The sequence below is a fragment of the Calidris pugnax genome, unplaced genomic scaffold (genome assembly GCF_001431845.1).
Source record: "Calidris pugnax isolate Ruff unplaced genomic scaffold, ASM143184v1 scaffold14, whole genome shotgun sequence".
In the NCBI taxonomy this organism is placed as follows: domain Eukaryota; kingdom Metazoa; phylum Chordata; class Aves; order Charadriiformes; family Scolopacidae; genus Calidris; species Calidris pugnax.
In genome coordinates this window covers 1,102,401-1,116,911 of record NW_015090793.1, presented here as the reverse complement: position 1 = coordinate 1,116,911, position 14,511 = coordinate 1,102,401, and the positions used below count along the sequence as shown (strand labels likewise).

At 42.1% G+C, this 14,511-nt stretch overlaps 1 protein-coding gene across 1 annotated transcript in view; it reads right to left on the bottom strand.

The window, feature by feature from the left end:
- SLC2A9 (solute carrier family 2 (facilitated glucose transporter), member 9) overlaps positions 1-14,511 on the bottom strand; it is a 164,515-nt gene that overhangs the window by 115,882 nt on the left and 34,122 nt on the right. The window contains exons 4-5 of the mRNA XM_014966695.1: positions 10,888-10,986; positions 2,349-2,509 (exon numbers count right to left, since the gene is read on the bottom strand). Of these exons, the coding sequence (XP_014822181.1) occupies positions 2,349-2,509; positions 10,888-10,986 (260 nt within the window). The remainder of the gene's footprint in view (positions 1-2,348; positions 2,510-10,887; positions 10,987-14,511) is intronic.

Genomic DNA, 14,511 nt, shown 5'->3' with positions numbered 1-14,511 from the left:
TCCAGAACCTTCATTTGGGAGCAAATATACCTTATACAGAAAGTATAGTAAGGAAACTAGGTTTTCAGATAACAAGCTGTATGTTCTTTAAACTAGGTGTTCAAATAAAAGCAGTAACAGATTGAATACTGGATCACCATTTCAACTACAGCAGATGATTTCAGAGTAACGAAGTGGTAGGGTTACTAAAATAAACCAGATGAATTCCCTTAATCACTTCATGCCGAAAATGGTTCACTGCGCTTGAGGGAAGGCCTTGTCCCCCTCCTGCAAATGCCTTCCTAGCAGTGGCCTAAGCAATCCACTGAGCAGATCACTCTGGATGTTCAGGATACACAACAGCAGTTGCTCTTCAGTAGAAGAGAATACATATGAAGTGCCAAAGCCACATTGAATGTGGAACTTACGCTTACGTGGATCAAAGCCCTCTGAAAACATTAGTCTACATCTCTCTTGAAGTAAATAGGGCCTAGGCATCTGGTAATTTGAAAATTATGTTATTAACCTTACAGCAATATGATTCGAGAGTGCTCTTTTTAAAGCCATACATTATTTCTGACTAATGCTTTTGATCCCCCTTAGTTCATTATTTTCTGTCAGTGTAATGGAGCTCCGCTTCATCATACATACAACCCTCCCACCTACACTTGAACAATTTAACAGTGGAGTATTTTATTGTTCTGTCAACACTTCGTAATGTGCTCCTCAATTACCGTACCGATATGTCAGTCTGGTTTCCTGGACCAGACGAACACACTGCAGCGTGAACAGCGAACTCAAGAACCACACTCGGATGAGCAGCCTTTATCCAGCATCCCTGAGAGATGAAATCCCTTCCCATCTCTAATCAAGTACACATACACCATATCTATGAGAGAGCTGTTTTCACGGTTTAACTGGGATAAACACAATAAACAGGGCCAGAATCTGCAAGATGTAAAGCCCTGGAAATATCATATGCTCCCACCAAACTGAGATCAGATACCACTTTAACGAACCCCCACACAAAGCTGTTCTACTCTTCACCAAAAATTCAAGCTTTCTATGAACCTATTTTTCACTTCACTTTTTAATAAAGTAAAGAAGACTCAGTGACAAGTCTGGAAATCAAACAGTTGGGCGTAGTTTCATATATTTAAGAAGTGTGTAAAACCCAAACTGACAATTTGACAGAAGATTGCAAACCTAAAAAAAAACAAAACGTGACTGAAATATACCTAAGAATTTAAAATCAAATGGTGAAGGGACAGAACAAAGTAAAGAAGAATGGATAACTGATTTACAGAGCAGAGAATAAGTACTGACTCGCTGAAAGCATGAAATAGAAGAACCTGAAAACATACTCTTTAAGGTGAAAAACGGGATGTGGAAGAGTTGAAATAATGACAGACAAGTCTAGGAGAGTACAATCTAAAGGGAGGGAAATAGTCAAAATGTAGAACAGAAAAGTAAGAACAGTGGAGGTGAATGCTTACATTTAAGCCACTGTGATGACTTTCTCCAATAATTTAACTGAGTAAAAATTATCAAATTATACAGAATTTACAATTAAAGAAAATCTTAGGATGAATGCTATAGTTAGGATCCTTAGTTAGGATGAATGCTATAACAGCTTTTTTTTTTTTCCCATGCCCTTCTAAATATAGGTAAATATAGCTTTTAAAATTCTCTTTGGAAGACTGTATGAAACAAAAATCTGACAGAAATATCTAATTAGTACCTGCAGCAAAAATGCAAACACACACCAGCACAAACATTCCTAAAGTATTCATATTCCCTATTGTCAAGACTTGCTCAAATACTGCATTACATAGAGCAGGAAAGACATCCCTAAGCTTGGGGAAGACCAAACACAAACATCATCCTGGTTTAGTTCTTCAAACTGTATTTTAAGTTGACATAAGGAAGAAAAAAAAAGAGCAAATTTTTATTACCACATGACAACATATGTTGAGAAGCAAATGAGACATGCTGATAGCTTTATTTGTGTACAGTGAGATACTCAGCAGACTCATGAAACAAGAATCTGCCAATCCTTTGTGAAATTTTCCCAATTTTGTGGTATTTTCTTTTTGCACTCTTGACAATTCAACATCCTTAACATCCCAACACACTGCCCGTTCAGAGCAAATTGCTTGTGTGACTCGATGCACAGTAAGGCCAGACAGAAAGATACTGACTTTACTCTTGGAAATTCAGAACTTTTATAAATGAGCTTTCATAATTTGAAGATGTTTAAATTTGCATTCTGGTGAAGAGGATTTTTATTTAAAAAATAATAATGAAACCTTCTAGAGAGACTAAGTGAGAAAACGCGTTAGAAAATAAATGTTTTCCAATACACTTACCGTCCAAAGAACTTCACAATTGGGGTAACAATAATGGCACCCACAAGGCCACCAATGGCAAATATAGAAACTGTTATGGACCAGAGGAGAGTCAGTGTGCTTTCATCTACTGAGAAGCCGTATCTTCTTTCCCAAGTTTCATTGTAAAACTTCTTGATATACTAAAAGAAAATACATAGTAACAACAACACATGTTAACAAAAAATAATGGCACTTTAAGAACACAACTGAGTGAAACAGAACTTAAAAAAAGCCCAGTAGCTTGCTTGCAGGAATCACCCTCCCTCTTCTACCTCCCTCCTCCAAAAATGCAGCCTCTAGATGCAATTGCACCACAAACTGAACCAGTCAATGCACGCACACATTTAACTACATGCCAGTCATAAACAAGGTAGGTAAAAAATAATAGGTAGACATGAATGTAGAACGTTGATAGTTTTGGGTATGTGTGTGCAAGTTCACATGTAACTTAGCAAATTCCCTGGAAAAATTTTAAAGACGCTTTAAAAATTATAGACATAGGAATCCTTTTGGCAAAACCCTACACTGTACTCACCATGAAACCACATTTATCATTTCTATTTTGTATTTTAGTCCCCGAATGCAGATCTCAGAATTGCTCAAATTAAGTGCCTCTCACTAGTCTATTTTTTCCAAAGGGAAAAAGTAAGTGATTATAAAAGTAAGTGATTCTACAAATTCTTTAGCATAACACTAGCAGAAAAACACAGAGAAAATTGGAAACAATTCACATGCATGGACTGAGGGAAGAAGGTAGGCTATGTCCACTTTTGCATTGTATTTATGACACTGCCACATCTGGCAGCCATACAAAATCAAGGACCCACTAAGCCAAGCAATGAAAGGTAACATCTTTCTCCTAAAGCATTTACAGCCAAGACAAATAAGAGCTGACAGCTGTTGGTTTCACACTGATGGGGGTAAAAGAAGCCCACAGTACCAGTCAAAAAGAGCTAGTTGTCTGACACCGTTAAAATTAAGAACCCCAAATCACTTTTATATGTATGTTATAGCCTCTCCCCTTGAAATTTACATAAGCTGCTTTTTGAACGAAGTTCAGGTTGCTAAAGAAGGTAAGCAATTTCTTTTCAGTAATGAAAGATGTATCAGACAAAATCAGACACCTAAGACTCTGATATGAATGTATCTGCCAGACAAGCTGGTTCTCCTAAGAAATGAAAACCTGAGACCTATCTTCTAACTCTTCAGCTATCCTGAGACCTATGCTTTTCTACAATGGCAGCTTATTTTCCCTAACACCCTTCCATAAGGGCCCTTCCAGGGTATCTTTTGAAACTCTGAGTGCCTCTTGAATCTCTGGAGAACTCCAACAAGATCCCCGAGTCACGGTTCTCCTCTGCAAAAGCTATGCCAGCTCTTACCCAGATTCTCACTTTTCTACTACAGTTTCTGCTAGTTTATCAGGTACAAATAACTAATTCTTAGCAGGTATGTTCCAAGTATTCCCCCTAAACTACTTTTTTCTTGAAGTCATATTAACCTTCTCAGTGTTACTGTTACTGAGGCTATTTTAAAAGAATCTGAACTGTGATCTGAAGCCTATATTTTGACTTATTTTTTTCCATCTTGAACAAGTGTTAAGGTATTTTAGCAACCTGACACAAAATTATCACTGATTTTATTCCATATCTCTATTGACATTTCTGCTTCTCCAATGCAGAAGGTTCCAGCATGGGACTTTCTCAGACTTCTCCAATTCAAAACATTAATTCAGGTTCCTTGTTCTGTTTTTGTATTGTCTTTTTCAGCTTCATCTATCAGCCTTATATCCCCAAGCCCTCTGTCTGGACACCTTTTGTGCCTGCTGAAAGTACTCCAGGACCAGCTCACTTTTTTAGCCTTCAACGTCCCAGAATTTATACTCTTTTTCTGCTTTCCTCACTCAGGCACAACTGCAGGTTTTTGAAGGATGCCTTCTAACAACTTCCCCTCCCTGATGTTTTATTACACCAAAGTTATCTTTCTAAAAGGTAAAGATGTCATAGCATGACACTTTAATGCAGTCTCTCTATTGCTTGCAGAGATATTGCCTATTTACTTTCCTTTTAGACAAAATTCCTCATTTTTATGCTGTTCCCATTTTGTAATCAAGCAAAACTCTGATGCAACCGTGGTGTCTGGTGGGGACAGTGAACAGGCGGTCACTACTGCAGAAGGGCACAGCACACTCATGTAATGCTCTCACTTGTCCTAAGTCACTGCTCCCTGACAAGCTGTACAGTATCACAAAGTTTAATCTTGGCACTTTTCCCCTGTTTCTTCTCAGATTTCCTCCAGCATGTCATAGGTACTAAATTATCCTGGGGCAGCACTCAGCAAGAGAAGCTTAACAACACACTTTCCCTGTATAAACTAGGAACTTCAGACCTTAGGTATTCCAGCCTTGGACACAGGGACTATTCAATTTGAGGACTTTATTTAGTTTGAAACACCACCTCTCCACCTGCAAAGCACCTAAGAAAGGTGGAGGTAGAACATGCCACTCACTGTCTTCCTTCTATCAAGTTTGTAGTAGGTCTCTTGTGCCTTGAACTAAAAGGAGGACAGGGATACGTCTCCCATCCTACCTTACATGTTTCTATACAAAGAGACAGAAAAAAACCCCAACAAAAAACCTAAAAAGTAAATTTGGTGCTTGGTCCATTTAGAAGAATCTCACAGTAAACTTCCAAATGAATCTGCCATTAAATCAAGTAATACATCTTACCTCTTCAACAGCAATACTCAGACTATATTTAGATTCAGATATCATCTTGTTTATTTGAAGTTCATTTCTGATAGTAATGAATACTAAGAGAACACATTTTTAGAACACTATTAGCATTTCTTGCTAATAATGGCTAAAAATAGCATGCAAATTATTCTCCCCTTGTGCTATGACTGATTTTCTCAGCATAGCTTTGTTATTTACAAGGAGACATCAAATAATTGCAAATAGTCAAGAAAAAAAAGTACAAACCACAACACTCAATAGTAAGATAAGTGTACTGGCAAATACATCACCTGTGTCTGGATTCCCATTGCCAATAAATGGGAAGCTAATAACACAAAGGGTTTGAGGAGCTGCACATGAAACAAAACAAATCTAATACAACAAATCCACTGGATTCGGATCCATTGACTTCCATGGAAAGGTTCCTTTGGGATTTTAATCAGTTGTCTGAACAATGCTAATGGCATAAATCTGTATACAAAAGTTTTTAGCCTCTAACAAAAGCCTACAAGGAATGGCAGCTGACTGATATCAGTATCTTGTATTCTGTGGCCTCAGTTCACTTAGGTAGTAGTGGGAAATATACAGGATATATATATATTTATATTAATAAATAGAAGGGATATATTTTAAATATAAGGGAAACATTTTCCTTGTCTCTTTAACTGTAAACAACTTACATCAAGGGAAGAAATAAACTGGTCTTTAGAGAAGAAAAATGACCTTAGCCATAGTGGCAACCGTGACTCACACACAGTGACAACTATCTAACTGGCTGACACAGCAGGCTATACATTTTTGTAATGTATAAAAAAAGTCTTGCTTTCTCCATATCAGCTCTAAAAGGAATGCAGAGCTGCAGCCACCCACAGGATGGGGGCAAGGGCTGTGCATCAGTAAGTGGCAGAGACTTCACTTCCCATGTGGAGCACAAAGGACATCATTGTTCTACAGATCTTGCCCACAACCAGTCCGAGGAGTGAACTATAGAAACTCAGCTCAGAAAAAGACAGCTTCAGCTGGGATTCAATTAAAGCATTCGTCTTCCTACTGCCAACTGCTCCCATGCATTTTTAATAAATTCTGGTAACTCTTTGAAAAAGCCCATAGACAATTTCTAATTCAGGGTTTTTTGTGTGCTGAAGCGCTGTGCACAGGGGAAACACCTGTGACAGGTCACTGCTCTTTCCCACTGAAAAGTAAGGGACTGAGTGGGAAGCAATCTCTGCTCTGAGCAGAGCTGGTGCAGTTTATTCACCTCTTGCAACAAAAAGGAAGTTGGACCAACTCTACCTTAGGAGATGACCTGCAATAAGTTCACCGGTGAGAACTGCAGGGGTATTGCCCTGGAGACTGATGAACTGGCATCAGAAAGGAATCGAAAGGAAATGTGCACAAGAATTTAAGTTCTTCAATGCTTCAGTGTCAAATGAACTCCACCCAACTCAGTCATCGTGCTGACGTGCTCAGTTTCAGGATCCTGGAAACATCCTGTGTCTTCGTCAACAGTCATCATCAAGCATTTTTTCAACAACTCTCAAAGCATCACGCAGTCCTTCTCTAAGGTTGGAGGACTTCGGACATCAAAAGGAATTATACTGAAGTAAGTAGGGGCAGCCAATACCCACCATCCTACAGAGAGATAGATGCTCGCACAACCCAGGCTGCGTGCCGCAAGTCACCAGAACAAGTTACTTGTCCCACCAAGTTTATAAATGAAAGTCAGCTTACAACTTTTAGGAATTACTGAACTGCCAAATAATCTCTTATGAGAGTGCTGTTTATCTACAGCTAAGAGCTGCTCCCCTTCGGTTTTCCTCAGTCACCCCCTTCTATCAAGTTTGTAGTAGGTCTCTTGTGCCTTGAACTAAAAGGAGGACAGGGATACGTCTCCCATCCTACCTTACATGTTTCTATACAAAGAGACAGAAAAAAACCCCAACAAAAAACCTAAAAAGTAAATTTGGTGCTTGGTCCATTTAGAAGAATCTCACAGTAAACTTCCAAATGAATCTGCCATTAAATCAAGTAATACATCTTACCTCTTCAACAGCAATACTCAGACTATATTTAGATTCAGATATCATCTTGTTTATTTGAAGTTCATTTCTGATAGTAATGAATACTAAGAGAACACATTTTTAGAACACTATTAGCATTTCTTGCTAATAATGGCTAAAAATAGCATGCAAATTATTCTCCCCTTGTGCTATGACTGATTTTCTCAGCATAGCTTTGTTATTTACAAGGAGACATCAAATAATTGCAAATAGTCAAGAAAAAAAAGTACAAACCACAACACTCAATAGTAAGATAAGTGTACTGGCAAATACATCACCTGTGTCTGGATTCCCATTGCCAATAAATGGGAAGCTAATAACACAAAGGGTTTGAGGAGCTGCACATGAAACAAAACAAATCTAATACAACAAATCCACTGGATTCGGATCCATTGACTTCCATGGAAAGGTTCCTTTGGGATTTTAATCAGTTGTGTGAACAATGCTAATGGCATAAATCTGTATACAAAAATTTTAGCCTCTAACAAAAGCCTACAAGGAATGGCAGCTGACTGATATCAGTATCTTGTATTCTGTGGCCTCAGTTCACTTAGGTAGTAGTGGGAAATATACAGGATATATATATATTTATATTAATAAATAGAAGGGATATATTTTAAATATAAGGGAAACATTTTCCTTGTCTCTTTAACTGTAAACAACTTACATCAAGGGAAGAAATAAACTGGTCTTTAGAGAAGAAAAATGACCTTAGCCATAGTGGCAACCGTGACTCACACACAGTGACAACTATCTAACTGGCTGACACAGCAGGCTATACATTTTTGTAATGTATAAAAAAAGTCTTGCTTTCTCCATATCAGCTCTAAAAGGAATGCAGAGCTGCAGCCACCCACAGGATGGGGGCAAGGGCTGTGCATCAGTAAGTGGCAGAGACTTCACTTCCCATGTGGAGCACAAAGGACATCATTGTTCTACAGATCTTGCCCACAACCAGTCCGAGGAGTGAACTATAGAAACTCAGCTCAGAAAAAGACAGCTTCAGCTGGGATTCAATTAAAGCATTCGTCTTCCTACTGCCAACTGCTCCCATGCATTTTTAATAAATTCTGGTAACTCTTTGAAAAAGCCCATAGACAATTTCTAATTCAGGGTTTTTTGTGTGCTGAAGCGCTGTGCACAGGGGAAACACCTGTGACAGGTCACTGCTCTTTCCCACTGAAAAGTAAGGGACTGAGTGGGAAGCAATCTCTGCTCTGAGCAGAGCTGGTGCAGTTTATTCACCTCTTGCAACAAAAAGGAAGTTGGACCAACTCTACCTTAGGAGATGACCTGCAATAAGTTCACCGGTGAGAACTGCAGGGGTATTGCCCTGGAGACTGATGAACTGGCATCAGAAAGGAATCGAAAGGAAATGTGCACAAGAATTTAAGTTCTTCAATGCTTCAGTGTCAAATGAACTCCACCCAACTCAGTCATCGTGCTGACGTGCTCAGTTTCAGGATCCTGGAAACATCCTGTGTCTTCGTCAACAGTCATCATCAAGCATTTTTTCAACAACTCTCAAAGCATCACGCAGTCCTTCTCTAAGGTTGGAGGACTTCGGACATCAAAAGGAATTATACTGAAGTAAGTAGGGGCAGCCAATACCCACCATCCTACAGAGAGATAGATGCTCGCACAACCCAGGCTGTATACTGCAAGTCACCAGAACAAGTTACTTGTCCCACCAAGTTTATAAATGAAAGTCAGCTTACAAATTTTAGGAATTACTGCACTGCCAATATAATCTCTTATGAGAGTGCTGTTAATCTACAGCTAAGAGCTGCTCCCCTTTGGTTTTCCTCAGTCACCTCACACCAGTATTCCCAAAGGGTCACCTTGCAGCAGACCGATTTGGTGACATTCAGGGGAAAAGAGATGGAGCAAAGGTTCCTTTTCCTGTGCTGCAAGAAGCACAGCTTTGGTACAGCTTGCTCCTCCCCACCATGGTTACGAGCACAGGAGAACCTTCTTCCCTTCATCCTTTTTGTATTTGAACATGCACTGCTATGTATGCCTTGTCAGTAGGACCTCCTTAGCTCTAGCTAACGCATGGCTTAACATGAATAAGACAGATACAAAGTTCTCAATCAAACACTGAAACACCATGCTGGAAAAAGGGAGACTTCACGTATACCTGTCAACAGTACGACCAAACCCATCCTCAGCGTGGTACCTGGTTTCAGTCCAAAACCAACAGTAAAGATTTCAAGCAAAAAAACCCAAGACAATCCTGGGAGCGTTACTAACCATGACATCTGGAGTTCCATCATTCATCACGGTAGGGTTGCACCTGCAACCTCTCCACCAGCACTCTGGTCACCCCTGTGATCTATGACATTGTTCAAACCTAAGTGTCTGAGCAATGCCGAACAGCACATCCTGTCATCCTTTATTTCCTTTACTCCCGCAGAAAGCCACAGGAGAGCTCTGATTACCAGGACAGCCCATTTTTTAGATGGCACTTAAAAGTTTAGAAATCGGATCATTCTCACTGCTCTGTTGACAGTACCGAGGCAGTGCAGGAAGGATGTCTACCATCAGGACAATCAATACCATTGCTCACAGAATTTCAGCTTACTGCTGATTTCCTCTAAGCCTTGTTTATCTTCTCATGACTGCAAGGTAAAGTGATGCCTAGACATGTCATGCTACAATAAATATCCAATTTGTCCCATCCTGTGTTATTGGTACAAAAATACCAGAAACTTCAAGAAAATTTCCACAAGTTACAAAGGCGGCAATTAAAACTTCCCACAGGGTGAGTCTGTTCCTTGTCCTTTAGGTCTCAGTTTACCAAATAAAATACCCACATGAAAAATTAAAAGAAAATAATTCTTCTTGCATTATTTGCATCCATCTTTAATGTGATGTGGCCAACCTGTTAGGTGGAAACCTAGCCACACATTTTAATAGGAGATTTCCATAAAAGAAGCTTAGCTTTGGAGCGGAACTACTTTGAAATGGAATTTCAACAGTTACTTCCCAAAATTTACTAGCTACTTTTTTGAAACAATGTTGCTTTCGGCTCCACTCGACTGCTGTGCTTGACTGAATTAATTAAGAGGAACTCTAGAGGGCCATTGTGAAAACAAAATGTTCAGATTTCCATTTGTGATAACTGATATCTTAATGAAATCCCTCCAAACATTGTACACTGATTTCACAGCACTCTACTCATCAAATCTATTCCATATGTTGCAGCCAACACACATGGTCAACACAGCGGTTTCGAGTTCAGAACCAAACAAGGCCTCACCGCGAAAGGCAGACGAGGCCCATTATTTCAGAGGAAGCCAGAGGCATCACTTGTATAATCAGCGCTGCAGGAATGACATGTTGTACCACCCTTTGGAAGTGAACAAGCTGAAGAGAAACTGCTGAACACGGGCACAGAGCTACCAAACACTCACCAGTCAGAAGAGACAGATTATTAATAAATACCTTTTCACACAAAAGCCTGCAAGAAGACTGAGTGTTAGTCCAAGCTTGGGGAGAATGAGAAAACCTCACCTCAAGAGCAGCCTTTAGCTTCCTGACAGCTACTGAATTTAAGTGGAAACCTCACAGACAGCAGATAGAAGCTTTTCAGGCAAAGTACGAGATTTAACCCCTTCTGCTACATGGGGAGGATTGTAAAAGCAGGCTGGTGAGGAGCTCACACGAGCTGGACAAGGCTGCCCTCTGCTGATAGGAAATTCCAGTTTTGTCAGTCACTTACCACTGCCGGAGCGTTCACCACCGAGAGATTGTAGCCGTAAAGAAAAGACGACCCAAAAGCACCAGTTAAAGAGGCTACGATAAGACTCCCAGACCAATTCTGAAAAACAAAGAAAAGATGCAACCATTATTAGTATACTTTAACGTAACTCAGGTTTTAAATGCTCCTTACGCCCTCTTGCATATCTCCTGCAGGCAGATCTCGCTGCAGAACAGTGGCCTGAAACATTTCCCCTTGCCGCAACCCAAGGAATAGTTAATTGGAAGTGACAGCACCTCAGTTAACATTTACCGAGGCATAAGTGAACATTTGAACTTCTTTCAACCTCACAGATTTTTTTGCTGCAAGCATCCCATCAGCCCCCACACCAAAAAAGTAAAATGCTGGAGAAGCGTGCTCTCGGCAAAGGACACTGTTGGCCACACGCCATTAATGCAACAAAGCAAGGAGTAGTGTGTCTTTGACACAACAGGTCTATGGGTAGACCTGACTTAGGTGAAAGCCTGGGAGATGGTGTGACCCCACTCCCATGAGTGTAAGGATTAGTGAAACTGTGACCCCCAAAAAATCAAATTATGGCTACAAACTAGGTCTTGTAACCCAAATGTGAGTTTCCAACAGTAATTTACTGCCACACATGCACACTCTGCTGGAGACACCATTTGCCCTTTTTCCTCAGCAACACACCTGTATCCCTCTTCTCAGCTCTTCTCCCTTCATCCCCCTCATCCTGTTTCTAGCCCACCTCTGCTAACAATTTCTTCTTACACATCACCCGTTGAAAAAAAGTTATCACTGCTTCAATACTGGACTTCCACTCAGGTTTTCTTCTTACACATCACCCGTTGAAAAAAAAGTTATCACTGCTTCGATACTGGACTTTCACTCAGGCGATTTGATAGGTTTTGCATTTCAGGATCCTTTCCACCTTCCCCAGTACTACCTTCTGCCACTCACAGCGGCAGAAGTGACCATTGCCATTCCCAAGAGATGCTGAAGTTGGTGTTTTGGTGGTTGGTTGGTTGCTTGTGAGTGTCATTTTGTACATCACGGAAGACAAGTCAACTTTCTTGACTTCTGAATATGTTAAAGTGGGTGGCCTTTAACGTGTTTTGAATTTAGAAGAAACAAAAAAAAACAAACCTTCACTAAGAACCTAGAATCTCAGGCACAGCTCACTGTCTCATCACTCTCCGAAGCCTCAAAGAGAAAGACCTGCTAAAGCAGGCCTAATAAACTCAGCTTCAGTTATATCACTTCCAGCACACACCACAGGTTAATGAGTCAATACATTCCATCCGCTGCACAAAACCATACGCACAAAGCTTTGGAAAACGAAGATGTGGAGCACGAACTAGGTGGTGTGCAGCCAACACATGGCATAGCAGCAGCAATGATGCACCAGAATGAGCTCCACCAGCCTCAGGAGAGGCACGGCTGGGCAAGCAAACACACCATGGCTGTTGGGACGCTTCCACACCACCGTCACAGGCTTGCTTTGATGGGTGAAGAAGGGATGAAGTACTCGGGTGCCAGGGCAGGGACCGCAGCGTACAGCCCAGCCCAGCCTGCCTGGGGTCTGCCACGCTCCATGGCTGCCACTCCTGGGGGCTTAAAACACACCCCGTGGGCCAGCCAAGTGCTTTTAACTGCTTCCACATGATGTGGGAACTTCTTAGGAGATTACACAGTTCATTAACCAGCCTGTTTTCAGTCAAGTCGGGAGGAAGTGCATGGAGGGGGGACAGCGGGAAAAGCCCTGTGTAAGAAATACATCCCGTTGAGTTCATTACATAAGCCAAAGGCAATTTCTTATTATTAGCCAGCTTCTTAAAATGAACCTGCCACCCACACACAAAGCTTCGCACCATTGCTTTGGTAGCAAGAAGTAGACATTTTGACCCCAGGCTTTATTGAGCTTGTTGTGATAACACCTCTTACTACGTGCCCATTATTTCTCTGCTGTGCACACACCATGCTCCTACAGGTAGGAGGGACTTATCAGGGCGCTCCCAATGGGTTCACAAAAGATAAGCAAGGGTTAACAAGAGGTACACAGTGATCTTGATGCAATATTGCTAAAGGGCTCCGCTCCAACAGCCTTAGACCCATCAGAAAAATCCCGCAAACAAAATGATTTGGATCATACAGCCTAGCGTTTACTAAAAACTCCAATGAATGCTTGAACCTTTCAGCACAGGCAAATTAGATGCACGCGAGGCTAAGTGGAAGATAATGCAGGACAGCTCAGAAGTGCTGGCAAATTACAAAAGCCCACATCCACTTTATTTTCAAGTGTTGCAAACAGTTGGGTTTAGAGCCTACTTCAGTACCGAGAACTTTTCAAATACACAGCCTGCTGCAGAAAACCTCAGGCTTACTCGAGTCGGAGTTTTACAGTTCCTGGAACATGAACTTCAACTTCTCCATGACCTGTCTCCTCACACACTACTTTAAATATTTGCTCGGACTTCCGCAATGCCAGATAAAAGACGAAAGCACATTGAAGCAAGAATGCAAAAAAAAGAAATATATAACTGTTGCTCAGAAGAATATTAACCCTCTGACAACACTAACAAAAGAAAAGGGGGGAAGGAAAAAAAAAAAACAATGTGTTTCACAGTGACAGGGAAACACGAAGGCGGCCACGCCTCCCTCATAGGTGTTCCTTCCCCAGCACCCCTGTGCTCATGCGTGGCACAAGGGCAGGTAGGTGTGACTGTCACCACAGCAATAAGTGTGCACCAGGGAAAGTTTGGGTGTCAGTTCACAGCAAAGCCCTCCAGATACCTGGGAACTGCTCACGTGCCAGAGCCCGCATTTTCGGTCTCTCCACAGATCCCAGGGCACCAAACTCCGAAAGATGCTCTGCCCAGCTCCCATCCTTCAGCGTGGCATTTGTGTCGGCCACTACAAGCCTTAAATTGTCTCTTTGTTAAACGCGTGACAGTTTGCGTTTCAGTTTGCAAACGAAAACGTTCAGTTTAGAATAGCGTGTTTTGGTTAGTTAGTTACTTAGTTATAAACCCCTTCTCAGACTCAAAACACACCTGCACGTGCACACAAGGAAGTTTTAATGCTCTTAAACGGACACTGATAAGACTTTCTATTGATCCTGGGAACTTGGCTTTTGCAGCACTTTGCCCGACACCCTTAAAGAGATATAGTTTTAGGAAGGCGCTGAGTATGGGAGCTACCGGCCGGGAGAAGGGACGGACGGACGCTCCCGGCAGGTGCTCCCCATGGCACCCCGGCCCCTCAGCCTGGAGGGGGGGGACACACAAGGGGACCCTCCCGTCCTCTCCCCCCGGGCTCCCCCTTGCCCTGAGGACCTGCCGACAGGGGTGGTCTCCACCAATAGCGGTGAAAGCTTCTCGCCTTGTCCCCTTCCCACCGCGGGGGCGGCTGCTCCGCCGGTACGGGCGCTGCCCTCCGCCCGTCCTCTGGGTCCCGGCGGGGCAGCCGCCGGGATTTTTAGCTCTGCCCGCCGCCGGCCTCTCCCGCACCGCCAACCAACAACTTCCCCAGCCGGGAAGGGCTCGGCGCCGCCGCTCTGCAACCTGAGCTTCTGGGATAGGGGCGGGGGGGGTAGGGATCAGCGGGGAGACACCCCCTGAGGCCACC